At 53.6% G+C, this 26,797-nt stretch overlaps 11 protein-coding genes across 11 annotated transcripts; 5 read left to right on the top strand and 6 right to left on the bottom strand.

The window, feature by feature from the left end:
- Positions 1–285: 285 nt before the first annotated feature.
- Positions 286–3,283, top strand: NEUTE1DRAFT_98561 (uncharacterized protein; the record flags this gene model as incomplete). Its single annotated transcript, XM_009850194.1, has 4 exons — positions 286–290; positions 417–2,394; positions 2,465–3,131; positions 3,228–3,283. 4 exons carry the CDS (start codon positions 286–288, stop codon positions 3,281–3,283), a joined length of 2,706 nt encoding a protein of 901 aa, XP_009848496.1.
- Positions 3,284–3,543: 260 nt separating this feature from the next.
- NEUTE1DRAFT_116101 (uncharacterized protein) lies at positions 3,544–3,921 on the bottom strand (the record flags this gene model as incomplete). The annotated part of the gene is made up of 1 exon (XM_009850193.1): positions 3,544–3,921. The coding sequence occupies one exon, from the start codon at positions 3,842–3,844 to the stop codon at positions 3,671–3,673; it is 174 nt and encodes a 57-aa protein (XP_009848495.1).
- Positions 3,922–4,229: 308 nt separating this feature from the next.
- On the bottom strand, positions 4,230–5,183 carry NEUTE1DRAFT_35847 (uncharacterized protein; the record flags this gene model as incomplete). Its single annotated transcript, XM_009848824.1, has 2 exons — positions 4,230–4,682; positions 4,782–5,183. The coding sequence occupies 2 exons, from the start codon at positions 5,181–5,183 to the stop codon at positions 4,230–4,232; spliced, it is 855 nt and encodes a 284-aa protein (XP_009847126.1).
- Positions 5,184–5,930: 747 nt separating this feature from the next.
- Positions 5,931–8,798, top strand: NEUTE1DRAFT_77458 (uncharacterized protein; the record flags this gene model as incomplete). Its single annotated transcript, XM_009850192.1, has 8 exons — positions 5,931–6,014; positions 6,146–6,221; positions 6,282–6,560; positions 6,616–7,782; positions 7,841–7,924; positions 7,981–8,145; positions 8,214–8,505; positions 8,561–8,798. The coding sequence occupies 7 exons, from the start codon at positions 6,165–6,167 to the stop codon at positions 8,704–8,706; spliced, it is 2,190 nt and encodes a 729-aa protein (XP_009848494.1).
- An 851-nt stretch (positions 8,799–9,649) lies between these two features.
- On the top strand, positions 9,650–11,093 carry NEUTE1DRAFT_77456 (uncharacterized protein; the record flags this gene model as incomplete). Its single annotated transcript, XM_009850191.1, has 2 exons — positions 9,650–10,013; positions 10,291–11,093. The coding sequence occupies 2 exons, from the start codon at positions 9,650–9,652 to the stop codon at positions 11,058–11,060; spliced, it is 1,134 nt and encodes a 377-aa protein (XP_009848493.1).
- Positions 11,094–11,292: 199 nt separating this feature from the next.
- Positions 11,293–13,128, bottom strand: NEUTE1DRAFT_58771 (uncharacterized protein; the record flags this gene model as incomplete). Its single annotated transcript, XM_009849080.1, has 3 exons — positions 11,293–11,572; positions 11,658–12,840; positions 12,939–13,128. 3 exons carry the CDS (start codon positions 13,126–13,128, stop codon positions 11,407–11,409), a joined length of 1,539 nt encoding a protein of 512 aa, XP_009847382.1.
- Positions 13,129–13,509: 381 nt separating this feature from the next.
- On the bottom strand, positions 13,510–15,470 carry NEUTE1DRAFT_120406 (uncharacterized protein; the record flags this gene model as incomplete). The annotated part of the gene is made up of 6 exons (XM_009850190.1): positions 13,510–13,790; positions 13,853–14,026; positions 14,088–14,437; positions 14,525–15,253; positions 15,309–15,335; positions 15,392–15,470. 6 exons carry the CDS (start codon positions 15,405–15,407, stop codon positions 13,746–13,748), a joined length of 1,341 nt encoding a protein of 446 aa, XP_009848492.1.
- A 1,422-nt stretch (positions 15,471–16,892) lies between these two features.
- On the top strand, positions 16,893–18,279 carry NEUTE1DRAFT_58765 (uncharacterized protein; the record flags this gene model as incomplete). The annotated part of the gene is made up of 3 exons (XM_009849079.1): positions 16,893–17,654; positions 17,715–17,894; positions 17,965–18,279. 3 exons carry the CDS (start codon positions 17,204–17,206, stop codon positions 18,126–18,128), a joined length of 795 nt encoding a protein of 264 aa, XP_009847381.1.
- A 465-nt stretch (positions 18,280–18,744) lies between these two features.
- On the top strand, positions 18,745–21,461 carry NEUTE1DRAFT_128035 (uncharacterized protein; the record flags this gene model as incomplete). The annotated part of the gene is made up of 3 exons (XM_009850189.1): positions 18,745–19,390; positions 19,465–19,581; positions 19,704–21,461. The coding sequence occupies 3 exons, from the start codon at positions 18,745–18,747 to the stop codon at positions 21,368–21,370; spliced, it is 2,430 nt and encodes an 809-aa protein (XP_009848491.1).
- A 511-nt stretch (positions 21,462–21,972) lies between these two features.
- On the bottom strand, positions 21,973–23,914 carry NEUTE1DRAFT_77441 (uncharacterized protein; the record flags this gene model as incomplete). The annotated part of the gene is made up of 2 exons (XM_009850188.1): positions 21,973–22,919; positions 23,049–23,914. 2 exons carry the CDS (start codon positions 23,912–23,914, stop codon positions 22,013–22,015), a joined length of 1,773 nt encoding a protein of 590 aa, XP_009848490.1.
- Positions 23,915–24,956: 1,042 nt separating this feature from the next.
- On the bottom strand, positions 24,957–26,471 carry NEUTE1DRAFT_11871 (uncharacterized protein; the record flags this gene model as incomplete). Its single annotated transcript, XM_009848720.1, has 1 exon — positions 24,957–26,471. A coding segment is annotated over one exon (1,515 nt), but the record flags the coding sequence as incomplete, so codon positions are not given.
- Between the last annotated feature and the right edge of the window lie 326 nt (positions 26,472–26,797).

Below are 26,797 nucleotides of genomic sequence, written 5' to 3'. Positions count from 1 at the left end.
CTCCATTGCTCGTTCTTCCTCCGCTTTACACTCCTACCGCCCATATCCGTTCTTAGCCTGCTACCCTCTTACCTCAGCTTCCAACTCTTCCGAGTGAACAAGCAAGGAAACAAGGCAACTACAGTACCGGCACTGGTCCGCACTCAAGCACACCAACTTTGGTGGTCCTCTTTGCTAGTTGGTGCTTCAACTATTGTCAGGCAAACCTCCCTCGCCGCTCCCTTTGCTCCGGCTTTCTCCCTGCAGATTGTCACGAGCAAAGGGTGATACCCATACACATTCCCAATGTCGTAAGTCTGGTCCGGATCCTCGATTCTACATCGCGACTGCGCCACATTACCTGGCCTGTGTCTGTTCTCCCTTCTTGGAACCAGCTAACCCCGGACCCTTTCCTCCTCTCTTTACGCCTGCAATAGGAGCCGACGATCAATCAACATCACTGTGAATAACCCAGGTCCTGCGTACTCCTCAACCACATCATCGAGCGGATACGACTCATCCCAGTACCAGTACGGGTACGGCCGCGACGACTCGGTAGTTGATGACGAGGACGATGAAGAGGTGACCGACGACGAGTCCACCGAAGACGACCATTGGGATGACCACTACGACGAAATAGACCCTTCGGATTCTGCCTCGGCGACCGCGGAGTACTATCCTCACCCTCATCACGGGCATTCACCACTGCCTCCTCACTCTCCTCACTCTCGCTCTCACAGTACCCATAGCGCTCGGAGTCCCCGACTACTAGAACGCAGCGAGTCTGCGTCGCGCCGGAATCTAGTTTCCTCAGGGAGACAATCTTACTCTTATCGCGCCCCGACGGCACCTCCTCCTATGGAGTCGGAATACGGGGACGAGTTTGGAGGGTACGGTGGGCGCGGCCATGGACATCACTCACAACCCGGCTATTATGGCCGTGGCGCGGGTCACAGCGCCTACGCTCCTAGCCATGCTGGATATGTGCCTAGCCACTTCGGAAACCAGATGGTACCCTATGACTACAACAACCCATTCGCTCCCTCTCCCATGAACGACACCCTTGCCAGAACCAGACGCGGTGGTGGTGGCGGCGATGACTACTTTGGCGGCCACGATCCGCGTGGACATAACCCGCGCGGCCATCTCTACGACATGATGCCCTACGGAGGAGGAGGAGGACCAGGCGCCGCCGCCGGCGCTCTCGGTTACTACGGTGCCGGAGGCGGCTTCGGTACCCCCGGGCCCAGCCACATGGCCGGGCTCATGTTCCAACCCCCTCCACCACCACCCACCGAACACCCGGGCAAGTCACCAACCCCGGCGCCCGAGAAGAAGCCCGACCCAGAAATGGAAGCTCTCAAGAAGCAACTGGAAGAGTTTCAACTTGAGAAGAAGCGCAAAGAAGAAGAGGAAAAGAATCGCGAGATTGAGCGCAAGATTCGCGAAAAAGCCGAGGAGGAGCTGCGCAAGAAGCAGGAAGAGGACCGTAAACGCGCCGAAGAGGAGAAGAAGCGCCAAGAGGAGCAGAACGCTGAGATGGAGCGGGCTGTCAAGGAGGCGCAGCGGGCGGCGGAGGAGAAGGCCGCTCAGGCTCGCAAGGAAGAGGAAGAGAGGCAGAGGAAACACGCTGAAGCGCTGGCTGAGGCTCAGAGGAAGGCAAGAGCTGAGTTTGAGGCTGAGCTTAAGGCTGCTGAGGAACGGCGCAAACGCGAGGAGGAGGCTGCCAAGATTGCTGCTGAGCTTGAAAAGCAGAGGATCGAAGCGGCTGTGAGGGCAAAGGAGGAAGAGCTCAAGAAGAAGCATGCAGAGGAAGAGCTGCAGCGGATTGCGGCCGAGAAGAAGGCGGCGGAGGAGGCGGCGGAGAGGAAACGGCTGGAGGATGAAGCCAAAGCGAGGCTGGACCGGGCGCTTAAGGAGACCGAGGAAAAGATCGCTGCCGCCATCCGAGCCGACCGAGAGAAGGCGGCCGAGGAAGCGGCCAAGAAGGCGGCCGAAGAAGCCGAGAAGGCGCGCAAGCAGAAGGAGTTTGAGGAGTGGCAGAAGCACCTGGAGGCCGAGGCCAAGCTCAAGGCCGAGATCGAAGCCCGCGAGCGGATGGAAAAAGAAAGAGCGGAAGCCGCCAAGGCCGCAGCCGCCGAGGAGGAGCGCAAGAAGGCGGAGGAGGCACTGCGTAAGCGGCTCCTGGACGAGGCCGAGAACAAGGCCCGGGAAGCTGCCGAGAAGGCCAAGGCCGCCGAAGAAGAGAAAAAGGCTGCCGAAGAGGCGCTCAAGAAGAAGATCTTGGCCGAGGAGGCGGCCAAGAAGAAGGAGGAGGAGGAGGCTGAACAGAAGAAAGATAAGGCCCCCATCAGATTTAAGGACGCTGTAGGCCGCAAGTTCAGTTTTCCCTTCCGTCTGTGCCAGACGTGGCAGGTATGTTTTTGCTTCCGTCCCCTTCCCTGATCCCCTCCTTTCCCGCCCAAGTACTAACACATTCCCGCAGGGCATGGAAGAACTCATCAAACAAGCCTTCCTCCACGTCGACGTCATCGGCCCCCACGTTCAAGAAGGCCACTACGACCTGATCGGCCCCGACGGCGAGGTTATCCTCCCCTCCGTCTGGGAGCGCGTCATCGAGCCGGACTGGCAAATCACCATGCAGATGTGGCCCATGGACAAAGCGCCCCTCCGCAACCAGATGCCCCCGGGTGCTCTACCTCCGGGCTTCGGCGCCGGTGCCCCCGGTGGTCACGGAATGGGCGGTGGTCTCCCCGGCCAAGGTCGTCCCATGTTCCCCGGCGCCCCACCCGCTTCTCGTATGCCACCCGGCATCTCGGACGCACACGGGCACAGGATGGCGCACGACATGTTCCCTCCCGGGCAGCCTGTCCGTCCGCCTATGGGAATGCCTCCTGGTATGGGTATGGGTATGGGCGGGGGCGGTGGTGGTGGAGGAAGTGGTATCCCGCCCCCGCCCCCGCCTGGTTGGCCCCCTAGTGGCAGTAGACACGCCGCTGCGCCGCCGTCGAGACCCGCGGCCATCGTGGTCGATGTTGAACCCGAAGTCAGGCAGCACAGGTCGAAACATTCGTCGAGCCACAGCAGGAAGGAGACCAAGGCGACGGTGCTGGGGTGGATGGCGGGCGGGAAGCCGGTGAAGAGTAGTAGTAGTAAGAAGTATGTCCTTGTCAGGTATCCATCCGGTCCCTTACCCTGATGGTTATCAAATGGGAGAGAGAAAAGCTAACGTGTTGGGTTGTGAATAGGAAGAAGCACTAAGCGAGTCCATTGGGCGAATACGCCGGAGTCATCGACAATTTAGTCTTTCTAGGGTGTGGTATGGTCCTCGACTACGACACCCATTCGGCTCTCAAACCCTCCACGCTGGTTGATTCAAAGAGCCGATCTACTCCTCCCTTTCTTTTTCATCGTCGCTTTTTTTTTTTTTGCGTTTGTTTGTTTTGGCTTTTGATACCTCTCTCTCTGCTTGATCTGGTTTTTTTTATTCTGTTCTGTTTATTCTTTTGGCGGATACAGAGGCGTTCCTTTAGGGGGGGCTTTCTGACACGCGTTGCTTCGTTACAAAATCTTATGACGAAAAAGTAGTACGGCGGGATGATGCGTGATGATGGATGAGAGATGAAGAAGTAATATAGTTCATGTCATATGATTGATGATACGAGATCATGTGTGAATGACTATCTATACACTATGCCTGGGTAAAGGAAGAGATGAGGATGTGGATGCGGATGAGGACGTGGACAGCGAGAAAGCGAGTGGTTGGATGTTGAATGGTATAGGTTTTGGTTAGCAATACATCGGTACTTGGGAGGCTGCGTTTTAAACCTAGCGTGAATGAATGTCTCTGCTGTAGACGGAGCATTGTTGGACCGTAGCACTCCAAGTATGCCTTTGCCGGTTCAGAACCCTCTCAGTAATGTGATGTACTTGGGTATCTTGTCTATTCCTGACAAAACCATGTCTATGTCTTGCTTTTCCAAGCCACGCCTTCTGTGTCCTAGCCAGGGTAATAATACAGTGATATCAAGAAGCAGCGCTGCTCGCCATGCCATCTAGTCTAGTCTAGTACTCCCAACACTTGGGCAGTTGGACCCAGGGACCTTCTTTGCCTGGGCAATCAATCAACCCCATCTCACGACCATTATCTAACCAAGATCATGAGATCGGCCCGTTGAGCCACTAACTTCCACTTGTCCCCTCGACGTCAATCCAGGCTTGACATCCTATTACCAGACATCAATCCCTCATCACCTTCTCCAAGTCCTCCTAGCCCTCTCCTCAAAAGCCGCAACCATCTCATCCACCTTCTGTCCCGCCAACTGTCCCACGGCAAACCCCAGCGCCGGACTCGCAAACTTGAACCTCACACTCAGCGCCACCTCTGTCCAGTTGTCGCCGGCCCCCTCTCCCCCTTGGCTCTTCTTCGGAGCCGGCACGTTCCTCACCGTCCACCTCGTCACCAGACTCTCAAACAAGCCCTCCATCTTCTCCGTCGTATCTGACGGCGAACTCTGATATCCAAATTGCTGGAGAACAGTAGCAGGGATATTGGTAGAAGCATTCCCACTAACAGCCTCCACGATGCCTACACCCTGACCGTCGTCCGGAACGCAATAGACGCGTGACGAGTAGGACTCGGTAAAGGGACCCCAGCCTACTGTCAGGTCGCCGCGGGCTGGCCATTTTGTTTTTGTTTTTGTCTTTCCATTTTCTTCCGTTGTCTCTGTCTCTGTCCCTGTCCCTGCCTCACCCTTTTCGGCGGGTGTTGCTGTGATAGGTTGTTCTGCCCAAGCGGTAACTACGCTCCGACTGCAATGCGGCAGGAATTGGCTGTAGGAGGAAACGTCGGCGATCAGATTGTAGAGGTGCGCAGATGGGTAGGGAAGGATGCGTCGTGCGCGGAGGACGGTTTCTGGCGCGCTGTTGTTACCACCACCACCACCGGGAGAACCGTTGTTGAGGGCGGAGGCGGCGGAGGAGACGGCGGAGAGGAGCCAGGAGGAGTAAGGACGGGTGGTGGTAGTGGTTGTTACTGGTGTAGGTGGTGAGGATATCCTCCGCTGGTGTGGGTGGTGGGAGGATGTGGTGTTGCTGGTTGTGGTTGTGGTGGTGAGGGAGGAGAGAGACCGGACGATGCTCGTTCGGGGTATGAGGAGGCGCGTTGCGCTTGGAGGGACAAGGAGAGTATGTCTTGGTGGCATTGTGTCGAGGACAAGTCTCGTGGACTGGGTGAACGGGTCGAGCGAGGTAGGTGGTTTGCGCCGCGATTATCGTAGTTGGGAATGTTTGCGGTTCAGGGTGGTGGAGGTTGGCTGTTGAGGATTTCGGTGCCGGGTATTTGTGTTCTTTGAGTGATTAGGAAGAAGCGGAGTCTAGAGAAATTCGTGGAGGTTATAGAAGGGTGGCGACTGGGCGTACCCGAATGCGCCGAAATAAACAAAGTTGGGAACTTTTTGAAGGCATTCCCGTCGCAATTCGGGGAATTTATCCCGAGGTCGGGGTTGAGTTGTTGTTATTCGGACTGTGCATGTGCTGCACTCAAGTATGCGCTGTGATAGTGCTGTATGAGATTGCAGCCAGCGCTGAATGCCACTTTCAAGGTGTCCGTTGGTTGCTAAGGATTTGCTATTCCAACCATGTTCTTAGCCCAACAGAGCACCTCTGCGGGGTACCCTGAATTCACGACATCAAGACTTGCAATCCATCACGACCAAGTTATCACGACACCAAACACTTCGAGAATTGATGTGAAGAGTCTGGGTAAGCTGGAAGAGATGAGGGAGATTTCATGATTATCTATCATTGAGGGGAGTTGAATGTGACATGTAGTCTAATCACCCCCCGTTGATGCCGAATCTTTTCCGATCACCAACAACGGACTGATAGCGGATCCGTCCCATCTTCCACCGAGAGACCCCAGTCTCCCCGTCCACGGTCCTCGTCGAGAACGTCATCCGAACCTCACAAGGGACGGGCCGCGATTCTTTTAGTAACATCGTCAGTCTCGGATCACTTTGGTTCCCTTCATTAAAGTAGGTCCGACATTTTGTCCAGTAGAGGCTGGCGTCGAGGACTTTTATGACTCAACCCACCTGACACGACCATTTTCGTCGTCTGCAACCCCTCACCTACAAGTCCTTCTCTTACACATAACTGTCGACAGTATACCTGATTCATCGAAAATGGGAGGGCACCTGGTGACGGTTGCGACCTGCAGTCTGAACCAATGGGTTCTAGATGTAAGTCGAACCTTGTCAACTTTCATATCTTCACAGCACAGTACTAACTCGAACAAACAGTGGGAGGGAAACCTTCAACGCATCGTTGAGAGTATCCATCTTGCCAAGAAGGCCGGTGCAAGACTTCGTGTCGGTCCTGAGTTGGAGATATGCGGTTACTCAAGTTTGGATCACTTCCACGAGCTCGATGTCTACACCCACAGTCTGGAGATGCTCCGCAAGCTGTTGGAGGATGAGAGCTGCCATGACATCCTCATCGACGTCGGTCTGCCTATCCTCCACCGGAACATCCGATATAATGCCCGGGCTATTTTGCTGAACGGAAAGATCCTCTTGATCGTGAGTATACCCCTTACTTCTAGATCACGGACTCTTCACTAACAAGTATGAACAGAGACCCAAGATGTGGCTTGCCAACGATGGAAACTACAGAGAGATGAGACACTTCACCCCCTGGATGCGTCCCAGAGAAACCGAACTGTTCCATCTGCCCAAGATCCTCCAGGAAATCCAGGGCGAAACCCACGTTCTCTTCGGAGACGCTGTCATTTCCACCCCCGAGACAGCTTTCGGTGCAGAGACCTGCGAAGAGCTCTTTACTCCCAAGGCTCCTCACATCGACATGGCTCTTGACGGCGTTGAGATCATCACCAACAGCAGTGGCTCTCACTTCACCCTGCAAAAACTCGACGTCCGCCTTCAGCTTATCATGGAGGCAACTCGCAAGTCGGGCGGTGTTTACCTGTATGCCAACCAACAAGGTTGTGATGGTGAACGCCTCTACTTTGACGGCTGCGCCATGATTATTGTCAACGGCAACATCGTTGCTCAGGGCTCACAGTTCAGCCTCAACGACGTGGAGGTCGTTACTGCTACTGTCGATCTGGAAGAAGTCAGAGCTTACAGGTCTTCGATCTCGCGTGGCTTGCAGGCGGCTACTTCGAATGCCAAGTACCAGAGGATCCAGACCTCGTTCGAGCTCAGCCCCGAGGAGGAAGATACCGATATCTGGAAGAAGCCCACCCTTCCCAGGCCACCAAGGTATCACTCGGTTGAGGAGGAGATTGCCCTGTGCGGTGGTTGCTATCTCTGGGATTACCTCCGAAGGTCTGGCACAGCGGGTTACTTGGTGCCCCTGAGCGGAGGCATCGACTCTTGCGCCACGGCTACCCTCGTCTTCTCCATGTGCCGGATCGTCATTCAAGCCATCGAAGACGGGAACCAGCAAGTCATTGAGGATGTCAGGCGCATCTGCAAGTATGGCAAGGAAGGCGAGCTTCCCAAGACGCCCCAAGAGCTTTGCAATCAGGTCTTCACTACCATCTACATGGGCATGAGCAAGCAGAGCTCCGCCGAGACTCGCGGACGTGCCAAGGAGCTTTCCGACGCTATTGGCAGCTACCATGTTAACCTCGACATTGACGATGTGTATGAGGCTCAGAAGAAGCTTATCGTCCAGACAACGAATTTTGAGCCCAGGTTCAAGGTCCATGGCGGCACAGTCCAGGAGAACTTGACGTTACAGTGCTTGCAGGCTCGTATCAGGATGGTTACTGCCTATGTACGTGATGGTCCATCCTTGGGTCGAGAGACAATGATATGCTAACGGTACGATGTAGGAATTTGGTCAGATCCTCCCGACTGCCCGTGGCAGGCCCGGTGGTGGCAGTCTTTTGGTTCTTGGAAGTGCCAATGTTGGCGAGGTAAGTTTGGCAATGCTCAGTTCACACAAGTCAACGGATACTGATGCGTGTGGCAGAGTCTTCGTGGTTACTTGACCAAGTATGACTGCTCTAGTGCCGACATTAACCCCATCGGATCGATCGACAAGGCAGACTTGAAGCGCTTCATTGCCTGGGCTGAGAAGAAGTTTGATCTCCCTTGCCTGCACGGGTTCTTGACGGCTGTCCCTACTGCTGAGCTGGTATGTACTTTCGGATTTGTGCTTTGAAGACTCATGAACCTGGTGCCTAACCACACCTTGCACTATAGGAGCCCATTACCCAGGAATACGTCCAAAGCGACGAAGCCGACATGGGAATGACGTACGCCGAGCTCACAGTCTTTGGTCGTCTTCGAAAGCTGAACAAGCTTGGTCCCTATGCCATGTTCCAGCGTCTCGTCCACGACTGGAGCGCTGACCGTGAGAAGGTCGAGGGTGACGAGGCGCCTTTCTATACCCCCAGACAGGTTGCCGAGAAGGTCAAGAGGTTTTTCCACTTTTATGCCATCAACAGGCATAAGATGACCACTTTGACTCCCGCATTGCATTGCAATGATTACTGTAAGTTCTTACCATGGTCCAGTTGTCGAATCACCTCGTGCTGACCCCATCATAGCGCCGGATGACAACAGATTTGACCTCAGACCGTTCTTGTATCCTCCCTTCTGGAAGAGCTGGAGCTTCAAGAGGATCGATATGGAGCTTGAGAGGATCGAGAAGAAGAGGGAGGAGCGTGCGGGAAAGGGCAAGGAGACTGCTTAGTGTCGACAAATACTCGACTGAAATGTGTTCGGTAGTATTCAAATGAATTTAAAGAAGCCAAAAAAAGTGATCGACGACTGGCTCGAACGCATCACCTGTCTCCAAGCAAGAGAGGAGAGGAGCAAAAAACAACAACCGCCCGGTCAGAGCATCGGTGAACCGTTTGATTTCTTCTGTCGACTGGAGCGTTCCCAGATACCATATAGGTAGACCGGCTACTAGATGTGAAGACCCCTTTTCGTATCTTAGCACACCGTTCCCGATCCGGACAGGCAATAGGCTTTTGAGTTTTGAGAACTCAAACGGTAGACCGTTGTGCCATCTGACCAAGCGGTTGTTGTTGGAATTAAGGACCAACCAGGTCCCTTATATGGTCATTAGCGTTGAGGTTGAGATCGGATGAAGGAGTCGTAGGGAAGGTACGGCAGCTGCTGCGGGACTCGAAGGTCCAACGGTTCAGTTGAGGAAAAAAAACAATAAATCGTATCTAATTTACACATTTGGTCTCATTCCAGCGTCAAGATCTTGGTTTTATTTGTTTTCAAGCCTTTGACTGCGAGTTATCTCCAGATTCGAATTCGGGGGCGAGCGAAGGACAGCTCCTTGATGCGACAATGGATAATCAGGGTTAGGGGTAGATAAGGATAAGGCAATCGGAGCTGTGCCCACTGAGTGTAAAGTTGGGTGGGCCCCCTCCACAACCCAATTGGCTCCACAGGCTCTGGACCATTTTTTGTACTTTTTCTCGTTTCGGAATTTGCAAATCTTTTCCCCCTCCTCTCCTCTCCTCTTCATTCTTCGTTCCCTCCGCGGTTCAAGAACCAGCACGATATGCTGCGTCAACCTTTCAACAAAGCCAGTGCCATTCAATGACCAGTGGTGATTGTTAGCTGCATCTTTTTACCAGTGCACTAACCAGGATCCTCCAACATTGTCCTTCGCCATGGCATCGAATGGCGTCGTCGCTCCTGTCGCCTCTGACCAGGCGCAGGTTGTCGTCGATGAACAACAACAGCAGCCCGAGCAGCAGCTCACTGCCCAGATCTCCAAGCTTGAAATAGCCGAGGAGAAACAGCAGCCTGAGCAGCAGCAAGAGGAACAACAGCCTCCCCACCGGTCCCACGATCCCCAGTTCAACCAAAAGCGCAGCGACCCGTTTCAGTTCGGATCTCGCTATCTGCAAGAGCAGGACGACGTCTTTGAGTTCAACGCGTGGGACCATGTCGAGACTGATGACGCATACAAGGAGTATGCTGAACAGCAGTACGAGATGCAGCGCAATGCGCCCGTCTCGGACTTTGATAAGCGTGAGTTACCACTCATCCATCTTCCATACCTCACTCTCCCCAATGGTTCACGCTAAGAGAGGGGTTCATACCCATTGCACCACTCTCTTGGGCTTCCGTGATGATTTACAATCATAAGCATAGTTCATCTGAATTATTCATGAAGACAACTACGTATTTTATAGTCTTTCGCTCCCATCTGATTTTGCCCTTAACCATTGGGTTTTTTGAACGCACCACAAGTTGTTTGCACTTTCAGATCTTGGAGCAGTCTGCTAACTCAACTTGCCTGCAACAGATCGGTTCAACTCGGACCCTGCAAAGTGGTGGAACCAGTTCTACAAGAACAACACCGCCAACTTCTTCAAGGATCGCAAGTGGCTTCAGCAAGAGTTCCCCATCTTGGACAAGGTCACCTCTGAGGGATACGGCCCCTGCACCCTCCTCGAAATAGGAGCTGGCGCGGGCAACACAGCCTTCCCCATCCTGTCCAAGAACAAGAACCCCGAACTGAAGATCCACGCCTGTGATTTCTCCAAGAAGGCCGTCGAGGTCATGCGCTCGCACGAGGCCTACAACACGGACCAGATGCAGGCCGATGTGTGGGACGTGGCCGGCGACGAGCTGCCCCCTCACCTTGAGGAGAACTCGGTCGACGTCGCCCTCATGGTGTTTATCTTCTCTGCATTGTCCCCGTTGCAGTGGAAGAAGGCCGTCGAGAATGTCTACCGTGTGCTCAAGCCCGGCGGTGAAGTGTGCTTCCGTGACTATGGAAGAGGAGACCTGGCTCAGGTCCGCTTCAAGAAGGGTCGTTATCTGGACGAGAACTTCTACATTCGTGGTGATGGCACTCGCGTCTATTTCTTTGAGCAAGACGAGCTAGCCGATATTTGGTCGGGCAAGTTGTTCACCAAGGATAGTGAGGTCGAGGACGCTTCTGAGCCTGACATCCGCTTCGTGATTGAGGACCTTGGTGTCGATCGTAGATTGCTCGTCAACCGCGCAAAGAAGCTCAAGATGTACCGTTGCTGGTTGCAGGGTCGCTTCAGGAAGCCATTGCCGCAGTAGAACGAATAAACAATTGATACCCATTTCTCACCACTTTCTGTTCACCTTTTAATTCCCTGTGATCTGTTGCCTAGTTCTTTTGGTGTCTGCTGTACTCGTGTTATGGGATCGCATGTCAGAACCATCAATCTACATGTTGAATATGATCAAGTTAAATGTTCATCAAATCATATCCCATACATGTGTGTGTGAGTGAACTTGTACGAGTGTCATGCCGTCGCTATGTCGCCTGAACGCCAGAAAATACTACAACAGAAAGAAACCCGGGTCCCACATCCCATGCCCATCCATATTTCCACATCAAACCTCTTTTCAAGCTCGTCCGCATCAACCATGCATGGTATTTTCAACCCTCCATCTTGACATCCCCTTGCATCTTGCCCATATTCTTGAGCAGATAACTCCGCTTGAAGTACTCGTTGGGGTGGACAATAGTCTCAAGCTGCGCCGCAGTCATGATACCCTCATCCTTGGCCTTTTTGAGTTCTTCCTTGTGAAGATGTTCGAATACCCTGTGTTGTATCCCACATCAGCGTTAATTCACTGCTCAAGTCCAGCAGCGTCAGGAGAGCAGCAGCAATACGAATGAAAACATACCGATTACAAGCCATATGAAACTTTTGCTTCTCCTTATCCTCCTTGACCCCATTCAACACCCCGCGATCCGTCACCCCCATCCCCTGCTGCAACAGCGTCTGCAGATTCTCCATGTTAAAGTGTCGATACGGACACCCGTGCGCCTCACCCGGTCCGGGCGGATGTTCCGTTAGGATTTTCTGGCACGAATATGGCGAATAGCCGCCTCCGCGCCGATTGCTGTCGCCGCCCACGTCGCCGTACGTGTGTCGCACGTTGTACCGGTACTCTTTGTTGAACGTGTCGTCGGTGATTTTGTTGAAACTCTGTCGCCAAAACAACAAGCATTCCTCGAGGTTGAGGCCGATGCCCTTCAAAAAGAGGGTGTACTGTAGACGACCGTAGTGTTTCAAGTGCGCGTCCCGCCGCAGGGTGCGGTGCAAATGGGACATGCAAGCGGGGAAATGGTGGTTGTTCACCAGCGTGTCGATGTTCCGCGCTGAGATATCCGCCGAGGAGATGGCAGATGAAGTACCCACGTACGAAGCGTCGGGGGTGATGAAGTTCTTGGATAAGTGTGCCAGGATGGGCGTCAAGCGGTCGTCTTCGTCTAGTCTGGGAAGGGCGCGGGCGGTTAACTCGAGTTGTCGCTCCAACCGGGACGAGAATTCCGAAACGACCATCGCCTGCTGTTCGCGCGCGGGAACGTAGGCGTAGCCTTGTCGGAGAAAGACACGCCGCTGTTCGACCAGCTCGGGGACGCGGAGCCACGAGACTTTGCACCATGTTTGTTGGTCTTCTTCGTATTGCTGCTGCTGTTGTCCCTTTTTAAAGCCGCCGAAGGAGGCAGTCGCTGCCAACTCGGCAGCTAGTTCGCGCTTCTCTTCATCCGAAACAGTCTCCCAGTCGAGATTAAGCGAGTTGATAAACGCCGCGCGCTCGCGCCCGTCGTCGGCGTTCAGGCGCATGCGAAATAACATGGTTTCGACGCGGGTGAAGCGGCGTCGGAGGTCCTCTGTGGATGCAAAAGCGAGACGAAGAATGAAGTGGCTGTAGTGGTCCTTTTGCCGCTGAGCGAAGAGCTGGGAGGAGGAGGAGCTGTTGGTGTCGAGCGGGAGGTACTTGTCGAGTAAGGGTTTCATGTGCGAGGCCGTCTCGGCGGGGGTTTTGTTACGGAAGGAGCATGCTTCGAGTTCGGCGAGGACTGGATTATGATAAGAAAGAGGTTAATTAGCGTTTAGAGGCACGGGCAATATTGTAAATCACTGAGATATGAGGATATGAGCGTGGTATGATGCATACTTCGTAACCTGTCGATGGCCCATTGTTCAAACTGCTCAATGGTGATGTCGGCTGTTGGAGGGGTCGAGTAGAAGTTGAGCCGATGGGGATAATCGGTGTCCTTGTAGGCGGCTTCTGCGAATTGTTTCTTGCGGTGGTCGAGTACGTTTCGCCTTTTGGGGTCGATGCGACTGACGTTTGATCGTAGCATGATGGAGACTTGGTAGGACTGTCCTTCTGGCTTTCTGACGTGGGAGGTTGTCGGTCGGAAGCCGTGGACTGGGGATGATGTTGGTCTGGGAGACGCGTCTAAAGTTACTTTGACGCGCAGCTCTTTCAAAATCAATTAAAATGCTGGCCAATCACAGGCTTGATTTTGTCCGCGAAGTTGGGCGCGATGCTGCTTTGACCCTAACCCTAGAGAGCCAGCCGGTCACCGAAGACCCTTTTACTCGCAAACTTGGACTTTCTTTCCACTGTTCATAGTTTTTCAGTCTATCTTCCCCCGGTGGGATCTTCTATATCACTCTTGTGGAGAGCCAGGCTCATGTCGCCTGTTTTTCAAACCTCATTCAGGGCGGATCGACAGGTTGCCAAGCGGAAACGAAGTTGTCAAGCTTCTTAGTTTAAGGACAGGACAAGAGGCTCATGGTTCACTGATAGTGACATTTTAACTATTCACGAACACATCTCAAAGCCGACATGACATCGCTAACGAACCCAAAATAAACCAAATGAAAGAACATCAAGTGATGCGAGGTTCACAGCCTCAAATGCGACCGCCACAGGTATCAATCTCCCATACAACTCCTACGTCTTGATCCAGTTCTAGGCCTTTGCTGTCTGACCAGTCATAAACGCACTAAAGGCTGTCTTTATGAAAGTTAGTTCATGTCATGTCCAAACGTATCAAGCTGGTGTAGGATTTAACGAACCGCATTCCTTGTCTGAATGAATATTGTTCCAGGACCAGTGAATTTGCACACCAGTCCTTCGCCAGAAGCGAAGCCCGATAGTAAGCCGCCGGAAGCAACACGCTCCAGAATGTACTTGGTATTCCATGCGACCAAGTGGCCGTTGTCAACAATGTACTTCTCGCCGTCCGCCAGCTGTCTCCTCTGTTAGCAACCCGCACCCTTCCACTCGGACTTCAGACAACTGATAACTCACATCTTTCCGAACAATGGCACCAAAACTCGTCAGCCACAACAGCCCCGTGCCACTAATCTTGTACACCCACAATCCCTCACCAGAGAACATGGCCTTTCCCAGTCCCTGGCGCTTATAGTCCTTGGTGACGTTCTGCGTCGAAGCAAGGTATCCGTCGTGGCTGACAGACCAGGTCTGGGAGCCATCCAGACGGAGACTCGTGATATCGCCGAGCATGGCAGGGGCCAAAAGCAACTCACCCGGACCGGTGTAAGTTGAGGTGCCCATCTCGCCGCCGGCGACTAGTTTCTTCATGCTAAACTTGTAGGCTCCCTTGAGGGAGACGGAGGGGGACATGGCAATCATTGATCCTGTGCGAAAATAAGATAAAGACTGTTAGCCAAATACACACTCATTTGGATACACCTATGGAGTGAATTTCAAGAGAGGAAGCATACCCGGCTTAGCATCCAACGGGCAACCAATCGCCAACTGCACAGTCAAAATAGTATTGCAATCCCGATGGCTGATACGGTAACTGCCACCATTGAACGTTCCCACGTCATCCGACACCGCACTAACACCGGAAAACTGTCCGGCGGCGGGTGCACCAGTAATGGCAGCCGCTGCCGAAGTGCTCAACCCCAGACCAACCGGTTGTGTGGGTGCTGGCTGCTGCGGCTGCTGCTGGGGCTGCTGCTCGCCTTGAGCATACGGCGGAGGAGCGGCAAACTGTTGCTGAGGAGGAGGGGTGTGGGCAGAAGTTCGGGAGGCGCTGGAATCGGTCCTCATGTGCAGAGGGAGGGCGGTTGGAGGATGTTGCTGCTGGGCTGGGGGAGCCGCGTATTGAGGCTGCGGTTGCTGCACTTGCTGCTGGGCTGGCGGTGGCGCATATTGCTGGTGTTGTTGAGTCGGTGGTGGGGAAAACTGTTGGGCCGGTGGTGGGGAGAATTGTTGTTGTGGTGGTTGTTGATACTGTTGCTGCTGTTGCTGCTGCTGCTGAGGAGGAAAGGGGTACGAAGGAGTGGATGACTTGGGCGGCGGCGTGGCAGACGAGCCGGCGGACTGAGGAGGAGGAGGATAATGCCTTCCTTGCTGCTGGGTGGTCGGAGGAGATGGGTAAGAGAACTTTGTCTGGGTTGGAGGAGCAGACATGGGAGGAGGTGGGTAGCTGTGTTGAGCAGGGGCTGTTGTCCTCGTCAGTATCAACCGTTCCATCCGCTTTTCAAGATTGGAACATACCTCCAGCACCGGATGCTCCAGGAGGGGCTGACATACTGGTTAGCTTTATCATATCACAATAACGAAGAGCGTCTGATACTCACGAGGATAGTAAGACATATTGATTGTTTGTTTGCTCGAACACACGAATCTTTTCTCAGATAGTTTTGAGCTTGTTGAAGGAATGGTCCTTGTCTTGATGAACCTCGCCAAGTCTCGATGGGAACTTTTGGAGTAAACTCGATGGATTCCCCGCACTTATAAAAGAAGCTGACTGCAGATCACTTGTGTTGCCCGAGTTTGTGAGACCATCAACAGAAAATAGAGATAACTTTGGTGAGAAGCCGATTCAAAAGAAAAAGGTTCACACGGATTCACGGACTCAGAAATCGGGAGAGAAGAAGGAACCGCAGGAAAAAGCATCTGACGCGGACGTCAAGTCGGCGTCCAGACTCATCCCATTTTATTGAAGGGTGCCACTGGTACCTGAGCAGCTCTACCCTAGTGTAGCAGGGGACTGAACAGCGCCCCAGATGGCCTCTCGTTGCGCGTCCGCCGTAGCGGCTGTGGTGCGGGCTGCTTTCTAATTCAAGCTTCATGGTGTATGGAGAAGATGAAGTGCCCAATCAATGGGCCTTGAAGATGACAGGAAGGGAAGAGCGCCGTCTTGTCTTCATGGGGCCATGGAGCAATAAGTGCAAGCGCGGGACGAGGGCGCTTACAGAGGGAACCGAGGAACGTGATTGGCGGCCAAGTCTTACAGGCTCAGCAGGGTCCTGTTCGGATCTCCGATGGCGAATCCCAATTCTAGCTCACCAAAGTCGAGAGACACGCTGGGCGTCGAAGAGGAATGAATGTTTGGAAACAAAGTGGGAGAACATGTGAAGAAGGTTCACAAAGTTCTGTTTGCGCTCATAGCCTTCGATGTTCAGCTCCTGAACGAAAGGGGAAGTTTGTTTACTCTGCGATAAGGTGATGAATGGTCAGTGCGGACGTGAATAGTTTGAACCCATCAGATCAGATCACCGAACGCTTCCTAAACCAACAGCAACTCCATCGATGGCTTTCAAAGAACCATATCAGCCACATAATGCCTCGACTCGTGGCTTGGAATGTCCATGAATATTGAGTGGTCGATAAGTAGGGCGAAAATCAAGTAATAGTATTGCTCGAAAGGCCGAATGACAAGTCTCTCTGTTGGTAAGCTAAGAAGTTGAAGAGGCTGAGTTGTTTTGAGGTTCCTTGGGGCGATACCATTAGCGGCCTCAACGGCCTGCCGTGGTGAGACTCGTCAGCACTGAGCTTTGTTGCCTGCCGGAACGAGATGGCGGGGTCATGGATCCAACATTGACCGGGCAGAGACGGATGTCGATTGACCAATGGGATGTAGTGGAATGATGCGCTGCCTGCCGCAACGACTTGGTTGCATCACTCACATGCAACCCAAAGAGGTCCGCGAACTTCTAGAAACTGAAGTCGAGGAAAATAAAATAAGAGCCGTTGCGTGACCCCTTGCGATATCGTCAGCCCATGCAACGAGGAAATCCCCGACTGGATTTCTCTTTGACCTAGCCGATACGCCTCCCTCCATCTCCTCAACCCAAACTTCTCCTGCTGCCCCTTTGAGCCTTTGGAGATACTTGTCGTAGTTCTCGATCGATTACGCGTTCGTCTTTCTACCGCGGAAACAGGCACGGCTAGGTCAACCATCTCGAATTCGATCAAGCACCAGCTTGTTGGCGACGGCGTCTACCCGCATCCATAATCCTTAGACTCCCCTCAGTGAGACTAGCATTGTACGAAGCGATCCCTCGAAGCTCAAGAAGCTTGAGACTTGGAGCTTGGGCCACCTTGCGACGTTTCTGCGACCGACCACGACCGACCGATTCCTGCCACGTACCGTTTAGATCATCATCATGTTGAGGACAGGGTACGGAGCTGCCGAGACCCTCCTTAGAGGAGGCGCCATCTTCCGGGGGGTTTCTAGGGACACCACAGTGGCTCGGACATGGGCGCAGCATATCTCTACCAAGAGCGCAGCGACACCACGGTTCCAGTACGCGAGCTTGTCGGCCAGAATCAGACAGGCATCGAGAGCCGGGCAGCCCAAGCAGTTTACCACGTCGTCAAGACGCCCATTCCAGTCGTCGAGGTCGCGCCGGTCTGACAAGTCGTCGGAGAACGAGGGAGCCAAGGAGAAGGCCAGGGCCAAGGAGAAGGAGCCCGAGCCGACCGGATTTAGCGCCAAGATGAAGAAGCTGTCCAAGGAGTACGGCTGGACTGCTGTCGGAGTCTATCTCGCTCTCAGCGTGCTAGACTTCCCTTTCTGCTTCCTGCTCGTGCGCACCGTCGGCACCGAGAAGATTGGTAAGTTTGACTTGGATTATCGGCAAAGTGAACAAAAACTGACGTCTCGGTACTCTTCAGCCCACATCGAGCATGTCGTGGTGTCGTGGTTCCAAACAGTCATCCCCCAGAACGTCCAAGACTTCTGGCACAAGTATCGGACGGCTTACAAGGATAACAAGCGGGAACGCACTGGCGAGGAGCCTGAGGTCGGATGGGGTGTTGAGGCCGCTGAGGAGCGGAGCAAGCAAGCTGGAGCCAGTAAGTACTTGCAAAACAATGTCCCTCGGACCACACCAATGGGCACATATGCTGACCGTCTCCTTCTCAGGCTTGGCCACCCAGCTTGCTCTGGCGTACGCAATCCACAAGAGCTTCATTTTTATCAGAGTCCCTCTGACGGCTGCTATCCTTCCCAAGGTCGTCAAGGTTCTCAGGTCTTGGGGCTACCAGATCGGCACAAAGAAGGTGAAGACCGTTGTCAAGAAGCCTTGAAAAAAAAAGTGCTTACCTTGCCTTGGATACCCTGTTTCAACTTCTCAATCTTTCCTTCATGTTCATCTTTCAGTTGTATATCCCTTGTTTGGAGGCTGGCGTTCCGTAGGTGGTGGTTGCATTGCACATAAATAAGAATCCCCTTTCTCATAATCCGGACAACACCATACTGAACCTTGCATTGTAGTACTTGTACACGCTTAGGTCATTACCCACCCGTTGGAGGAACGAGGTAGAAAGTATGCTGTTTGGAATTCTACGTGCCACCATGTTGTTTACATTGTCACATTGTGTATCACTCGTTGTATCAATACACTGCAGCCGCAACTGACAACGGTCGATCATATGCGAGAAGCGCACGGACCAGACACGAGCATCAACACCACCTCATGCACGCAATTTACATGGCTTTTCATCCCCTCGCCGATCCGCTCGAAAGCACACAAGCCAGTCAGGTGTTAGATTGTTCCGTTGCGGTGCCGGCGTCCCGGGTGGTATCGCACCATTGATGTTCCTATTGGCCTGCCACATTCGTCGAGACTATATCTACAGTCAAGCCAAGCTTCTTTCTAGTTTGAGAAGGTGGTAACACCATCGACCGCTCCCGCGAGGTACCATGGCGAACACGGTTAGCGATCAAGGACAGTTCCTCCGTCCTCTTTTATACCCCGGCAACCCCGCCGGTTCAGTCTCAACAGCCCATGGCTTAAGATCTTCGACATCGGTAGTTCCTCGCAGCGGAACCTACGGCACAATGAACATGGCTTCTGCGGACATTGAGAAGCGGCCTTTGGTGGTCATGAGGGAAGAACTCATTCCTCGCTCAGTCAAGCAAGCCCGAACACGACGGGTTCTCTTGTCAGTCATGTGGCTCTTTGCTTCACTCTTCGTTACGGGGTTTGTCTTCCATGTCCTTGGTATACCGTCATGCCCGATATCCGATATCCACGAGCAACTCTCAACGGCAAATGGAACTTATGGCCATCAGGTTGAAGGCCTCCATCCTACCGAACCAGCAACTCTCGACCTTCTCAAATCACAGCAAAAAGCAAGGCAAATTCAGTCATCCGTCACAACTTCGTCTGCTGCCGCGGAGAAAACGGTCCTGAGAAACTTTGAGGTTGCGCCGCCAGTATTGATGCCTTATGGCCCGGCTGATAGCGATGGAACAACACCCATTCCAGCTGGATCAACTCAGGAAGCATGTACTGTGTTGTTGATGCGCCATGACTTTGCTTTCAGCTATGGAGTTCCGTACATCGGTGAGCTGGACCATATCCAAACAGAAGATCTCCTTTGACCAATTTTCTGACATTGCTGTTTCACCGTGATATAGGAGACTACACGCCACCTAGTTGCAAGTTTAACCGAATTGTGATGAACTTCACCGTTGTCAGTGAGGGGAGACAGTACGACCGCCTGGCATTGATGTACCTTGGTGATACCGAAGTTTGTGAGTGCTTCCTGCCACACCCATGAACAGCAGAGCAGAGCCTCTTCTTCATGTAGCACATGGACACCTGAAATCATCACAGTACCGAAACCCAAAGAAAAAAAACAGCTAACTCGTATCAGGGAGAACTTCAACCGCTGAACCGGTGGCGCCGCCAGGAATTCGATGGGAATATCTCAAGGACATGACCGAGTACCTTTCCCTCTGGCAACAGAAGCAAAAGATCATTTTTGATCTAGGCAACCTTGTCAACGACAAGTACACCGGCATTTTCAACACCACTCTTACAGCCACTTTCTTCTATAGCGACGTCGCAACCAATGCCGCTCCTCCCAGCGACCTCATTATCCCCATCTCTGCCCGGCAGTCCGCCAACAACGCCGTCAGCCAGTTCACCCTCCCCACTCAAAACGCCACCAACACCATCTCCGACTTTCCACTCAACGCCCGCCGCGCCGTCTTCTCTGTCTCCGCCAACGGCCAAGGTAACGAAGAGTTCTGGTGGTCCAATGTCCTTCAAAGCGACACCAACGCCTTCTCCGACACAGTCGGCGAACTCCCCGGCTACTCGCCCTTCCGCGAGGTCCAAATCCTCATCGACGGCCACCTAGCCGGCGTCTACTGGCCCTTCCCCGTCATCTTCACCGGCGGCGTTGTTCCCTCCTTGCATCGACCCATCGCCGGCATCGAAGCCTTCGACCTGAAAGAACACGAAATCGACATCACCCCCTGGCTAGCCGTTCTCACCGACGGCAAACCTCACGAATTCACCATCCGCATCGCCGGCATCAACGACACCGCGTCCTCGTCCTCCTCTGGCCACAATGCAGTCCTAACAGACCACGTCAACGAATCGTGGTACGTCACGGGAAAAATCTTCATCTGGACCGACTCCCACTCCCACTCCAACTCCATCGGAAGCAACAACAACAACAACAACAATGACAACAAACTCCCCACCATCGACGGTCTCACCCCCCTCATCACTGTCTCCTCCATCCGCGCTCCCCCCTCCTCCTCCAACTCCTCAACCCCAGAATCCATCACCTACACCACATCCGTCAAACGCTCCCTCCGCGTCCGCTCCCCCTTGGTAACATGGACCCAAACACTCAGCTACACCAACAAGGGTCTCGTCTCAGCACAGGGCTATAATCAATTCAACGACATGCTCATCTCCGGCTCCGAGTCGTCGTCGTCTTCCTCCTCTTCCACTCACGACTATGAAACAAGCTACACATTTCCATTACTTGCCAACAGCACCTACTCCGTTTCGCCCCAAGGGAACTTGAGTATATCGGGGCACTTGATCCAGGGAAAGACGGTTGTCGTCTCTGGGCAGATGACGTTTCCGGACTATGATACTGTGGCATTTAATGGGGAGGGGAAGAGTCCTAGATACAAGGAGTCGAGGCTGGAGACGAAGAAGGAGGGGCAGGCGTGGTATGAGCAGACTGGGGATGGGAAGAATAGTACTGGGTCTGGAGATTCCAAGCAGGTTTTTACCTTTGGGGGCGTGGAAGCCCAAGGGGGAAGAGGGGAGGAGTTGTATTTTAGGGATGTGGAGGCGAGGGCGGGGAGGGTGGTGAGGGATGTGAAGAGGTTGGGCGGGAAGGATGTGGTTGGTGCTGCTGGATATGGAGAAGTGGGAGCAGCAGCAGTGACAGCGGGAGAAAATGATGATGCGGCGGGTGTGTTTGGTGGTGTACCGATGGTTGGTGGTGGTGGTGGTGATGGAGTGAAGAGGGGAGGGGCGATGAGGATGTTTTTGGGGAGGAATAGGTTTTGATAAGTATACAAGTAGTTATAAGCTCCATAGATACCTAGACATCAGGACTAAGCAAAGAAGTTTTTGGCAATATGAACGCATGGAAGTTCAACTGATTCGGTTCTGATTTAGTGGTTCATCTAGCGAATGCAGCGGATGACATGCCACTTCCTCAACTCATAAAATTAAGATGGAGTAAGAAGGGAAGGAAAAAAAAAAGGAAGCAACATACAACACCAGGTGATTCGCCGGTCGTCACCGAGCCGACTACTGGCCTGGCGGTCACTGGCTTATCGATCGGAGAGCGGACGGGATCCCGAGTTTTCTCAAGTGCCTATGGTCGTATGTAATCGTAGACGGGGCGGTGTGTCTGTTTGAACGAGGATAGTGTTTATATAGGTATGAACTGAGATGTGTGATGAGTCGTATGGGGATATCGGCTGGCAAATGTAGGTAAATAGGACCGAGTTTGGCTGTCAACCATTTGCAATATGCATTCAATGGTTTGCTCAAGGCCCCAAAAAATTGGGGTTTGAACGTTCATTGTATATTTTGCCAAGTCTAAGAACTTGAGTAACCATATTGAGACTGACTTTAGTTATCGCCAAACAGCCCCGATTTGTCTATCGCCAACTCTTCTGAGGCAGCCCATCCCATCCGCACTCACGCCTCATCACCACCATATTCATCTCCATACTCATCCACCACCCACACGCAAAACTTCTCCCACTCCACAGCCCACTGCTTCAACCTCTCCGCCTTGGTTCCACTGCCCATACTTGCCTCCCTCACATCCCTCGCCCACTCATCCGCCGTCTGATCCTCAAACGCCGCCCACCTCACACTATTCTCCGCCAACGAGCCCAACCCAGCCAGACCCAGGTTCTCCCACCCCTGCAACGCCTGCCAGAAATCATGCGTCATGCCCGCCATGTCCTGACCCAGAATTGCCGGGTCGTCATTGCAAAGGGCACACGGTACGCCCCTGGCCAAGAGCGCGGGAAGCGGGTGCTGCATGATACTGCCCGTCAACCGCAGCACTTCGTTGGAAATCGGACAGCTCTCGATCAACACGCGCTTGTCCTTGACGGCCTTGATCAGCTGCGGGTGCTTATACAGTGAGAAGCCGTGGCCAATCCTCCTTGCTCCCAGGAGCAGGGCGTCAAAGAGGTTGTGGTCGACGACGTCACCGTCTCCTAGTGTTTCTCCGGCGTGGAGGAAGAAGGGGATCTCCACGCCCTCGGCTGCGCACTGCTTTCTGAACCAGAAGAGTTCCGGTAGGAGATCGGTAAGGTGGCGGCCGGCGTCTTCGGGTCCGACAAGGTCGTAGCCGGCGATGAGATGGGGGAAGTTGATCTTGGTAGCGATGCAGTCGTTCATGGACTGGATGATGGTACGGGGCCCAAAGGCGCGGACGGTGGTCCAAATCATCCGGAGGCCCCAGAAGGAGGAGCCTTCGGGAGTGGCCTTGAAGGCGGCGACTTCTTCTTCGATGACGTTGAACATGGCGGTGTAGTCGGGCTCGGGGGTGGTGCAGCCTTCGCGGCAGTAGTCGAGTTGCCAGGCGAATCTACGAATGTTAGTCCATGGAGACCTACCAAACAAGTTGATGCCGATGAGGCCTCAGATGACGTTTTTTTTTTTTCCTGGCCACCTCACAAGCCAGACAGACATGATCAAGGAGAAAGAGGTAGCTCACCTAACCTCAACCCAATAAACCCCATCCTCCACCAACTGCTGCAACAACCGTCTTAAAAACCTTCTCCAAATAGGCTCATAATGCAGCATGGACCCAATCACACCGAAGCACCTCATGAACTTCCTCCAAATCTCCGCCGACCCATGTCGCTGTTCAATCGCGTCCGTCTGGCTCAGAATACACCTACTCTTCAACCACTGCAAAAACCCCTTTCTCCCTCCCTCAGGAAACGCATCCGCGGCTTCCACCAAATTGATAAACGTCCCCGGCTCATATCCTCCTCCTCCCTCCTCCTCACCAGCCCATATGGACTTTGCATCCACTTTCCTCTCCAGTTCCCCCACAAACTTGACCACCACCTCGCCCTCCCTCCTTCTTTCCTCCGTCCCCAGCCCTCCCCTTTCGGGCGTCGCGATCCCCATCCCCTCCGTCTCCAACACCACGCCCAACAAAAAATCAAAGTCAACCATGGCATCACAATGACTATGCAGCAGCGCCCCTTTGGGCATTTTTCGCACAATCCTCCACAGCTTGGTCGCCTCCATCGTCTCCTTGGCCAGCGTAAACATCATGCCCGGATGAATGATGATGCCGTTGTTCTCCTCTTTGCGCGCCAGCTGCTCCTCGAGGTCGGGCGTCCAGATGGCCTTTTGCTCCTCGAGCCGGATGCGGGAGACGATGGAGCAAGCCCGGCGGGCGAGCGGGGAGAGGGATTGGCGGAAGACGTGGTCGGAGCGCTGTTTCTGCTCTTCGGCGATGAGGGCGGCGCGGGCGGCGTGGTACTTTTGCAGGATGGGGTCATTTTGCGTGGGGAGTTCGTGGGCGAGGATGTCGGCCCATTCTTCGTCGGTGATTTGGTTTGTCATGGTGACTGGGCCCTTTTGGGAATTATGAGGGTTTGTTTACTTTGTATTGTTTTGGTGGTTGAAGAATCTTGGGGTTGGTTGGGTTGGTGGTTTGAGGGGGTGGTGTTGTGCGTTGTGGGTCGGGTAGGGGAAGATGACCCAACTGAATCAGCTTCGTGTGAGAGAAATGGATGAAGGACGACAGATGAGAAAAGTATAACAAGCTTCTAAGTCGCGATCAATGAATATCTACTGTGTATGTATCGAAGAGATTACCTATATTCGCATCAATTCATCTGATGTCAGCCACCACATTGAGGAGGACGGCGATGTGAGTGAGAGCCAAAGAGGGGAAGGCGGGCGATTGGGTGGTTGCTGCCTGGCAACTACTGCCTGGAAGCATTCCGCGAAAGCCACTAAAACCCGGCAGGCCTGCCCCGCTCCCGGGGCTCCCATCTTCCGCTGATTGCCGCCTTTCGGTGCATCGGCATAGGCCTTCTCTCACTCTCTCATACTTTCAGTGGCCCACCGGAGATCGGAGTTGGGCGCCCGGTTTCGGGTCACGGAGCCCGTCCCCGATTTGGCAGGTGCTTTTGCCGGTTAAGACAAAAACTATCCGGGGACACCTGGACACTCTGAACAAGGAAGATCACGACGACCCGGAATGAGCCGCTCTGATGTCTGTTTTCTTTTTTTGTTTAAACAATATTTGCGGAGGATAGGAGAGCGTCCTGACTGTAAGCGTCACAAAGTCCGAGGTAGGTGGTTCGGTCTCATCTGCAAGTGGCAGGTATCTAATCTCGGACTTGAGTAAGATCACATCCATCAGCTTCATGTCGTACAAGTTAGAGGTATGTTTGCTGGTCTGAACAGGAAACACAAAAATAATTCTGTAGTTTATCTGGGTTCTATACATTCATATGGACGGACTGGTGTGACTGGTTCACAACATTATCAAGTCCCCTGCTCAGGCTCTCCTCTCCGTAGCCGTCAACAACTCAGGCATGGTAGCCGACCATTCAGGTGCCTGCTGCTGCTCTTTCAACATCGTCTTCGTGTTCTCCCTCACCCACCTTACTCGCTCCTCAGTCAACACCATCTCCTGAGGCAACTTGAGCCCGTCATCCGCAAATGGTTTACCCGTGATCTCCTCCACAATCATCCGGGCTGCCAATGCGGCCTGCGGCATTCCGTGTCCGGTGTACCCGGCGCACATATACAGATTCTCTCCGCCGCCGAGGCTTTCCGGCACCCGTCCGACCCAAGGACTCGAGTCTCTGCTGAATCCCATGATCCCCGTCCATTGATGTGTCGCCTCGAGTTCTGTAGTCTCATTTCCCTCCTTAGGGGTATCCGTAGGCGTAGAGTCAGATTTGTCCAGAGTCAGATCCAACGGATATGGTGCCAGGTTTTGTCTCAGATATGTCGCGACGCCTCGCTCGACTTCATCATCCTGCCACACTCCAACCGCCTTGTTCTCCGCATGACTTCTCGCTCCTCCGTAGATTAGCTCTCCTCCGGGCAAAGGTCTCTGCATGAGATACTCATCCCTCGGAAACTTCTCCTCACTGACAAACGCATAACTGTAATCCAACTCGGCCACTTTCCCACTGGCGGCATCCTTCGGTGGCCGCAACGACGCAACTTGGCTCCTCACCGGGACGATCAAGTCCTTCATCTCCGGCAACAAATTACTCGTATACCCGTTCATCGCCAACAACACTCTGTTCGCCCTGATGTTTCCCCTGCTCGTTATCACTGTCCACCTGCCATCGCCGAGTTTTTCCAATCCCAAAACCGGTGTGTTCGTCTGCAAGTTAAACCCTTCACCACCCATACTACCATTCCTAACCGGAAACCTCTCCAACAACCTCTCCAACACCCAAACCACCAACTTCCAAGGCCACAAACTCGCCGCATGCTTCTGCACCACCGCCCCCTTCGCCCGCGGGACTCTCAAATCCCTCAGCGTCTCTCCTCCCTCTTTCCCCTTTCTGATCTCATCATCAACCAAATCCACTTGGTCCCTTAGTCCCTCCGGCAACTTTTCCACCAACGCTTTTGCCCCCTCCCACACCTCCTCCGTCAAGTACGCATGAACAACCCTTAGCGTTCTCCAATCCACAACGCCCGCAATCCCCTGCTCCTCCACAAAGGCCTTGAGGAACTGGTAAGTGGCCAGCTCGAACTCGGCTATAGACGGGGTAGATGCCGAGTAGACATAAGGCTGGCAGTGTCCGCCGTTGCGGCCGGTGGCGCCGGAGCAGGGTTGTCGGCGCGCTTCGAGCATTAGGATGCCTCCGTTGCTGTTTTCTTCTTCTTCTTTCCCAGCTCCAGACCCAGCTCCAGCTCCAGATCCAACAACAACCTTCGTCCTCCCCGTCTGCTCCAACAGGAACCAAGCCGCAAACGCCCCTGTGATCCCCGACCCCACAATCACCGTATCAGCCGACTGCGGCAAATCAGGAGTAGACCGATAATCATCAAGCCTTTGAGAAACATCGCTGGGTTGGAGCCAGTAGGAGGCGCTGGGAATGGTGGAGGGGAGTCCGGCCTGGCCTGAAGAGGAGGGACCAGGGTTGATGTTGCTGCTGCTGGTTGTGTTCATGTTCGTTTCTTGTTGGGTCTGTTGGGCGGTTCGGCCGAGGTCATTGTGGTGGTGAGAAGAAGGGTCGGGGGAGTGATGATCGGCTCCTCTGGGGCCGGTTTCGCGGATGGTCATTTTGGCTTGTACCTGGTGGTTGTGATTGATGGAGGGGAAGACTTGAGTGATGAGTGGAATCGAGCAGGTAAAGTAGTGATGAGTGGAATCGAGCAGGTAAAGTATTGATGAGTCACGTTGCGCGTTGATTTGAAAAGTGTTTACTAATCTATCGAACAGACAGACGAGGTTGAGCCGTTGAG

The sequence above is a fragment of the Neurospora tetrasperma genome, assembly GCF_000213175.1.
Source record: "Neurospora tetrasperma FGSC 2508 unplaced genomic scaffold NEUTE1scaffold_1, whole genome shotgun sequence".
Taxonomy (NCBI): Eukaryota; Fungi; Ascomycota; class Sordariomycetes; order Sordariales; family Sordariaceae; genus Neurospora; species Neurospora tetrasperma.
Note: the sequence above shows the minus strand (reverse complement) of the source record. Positions and strands in the feature narration are given on the sequence as shown.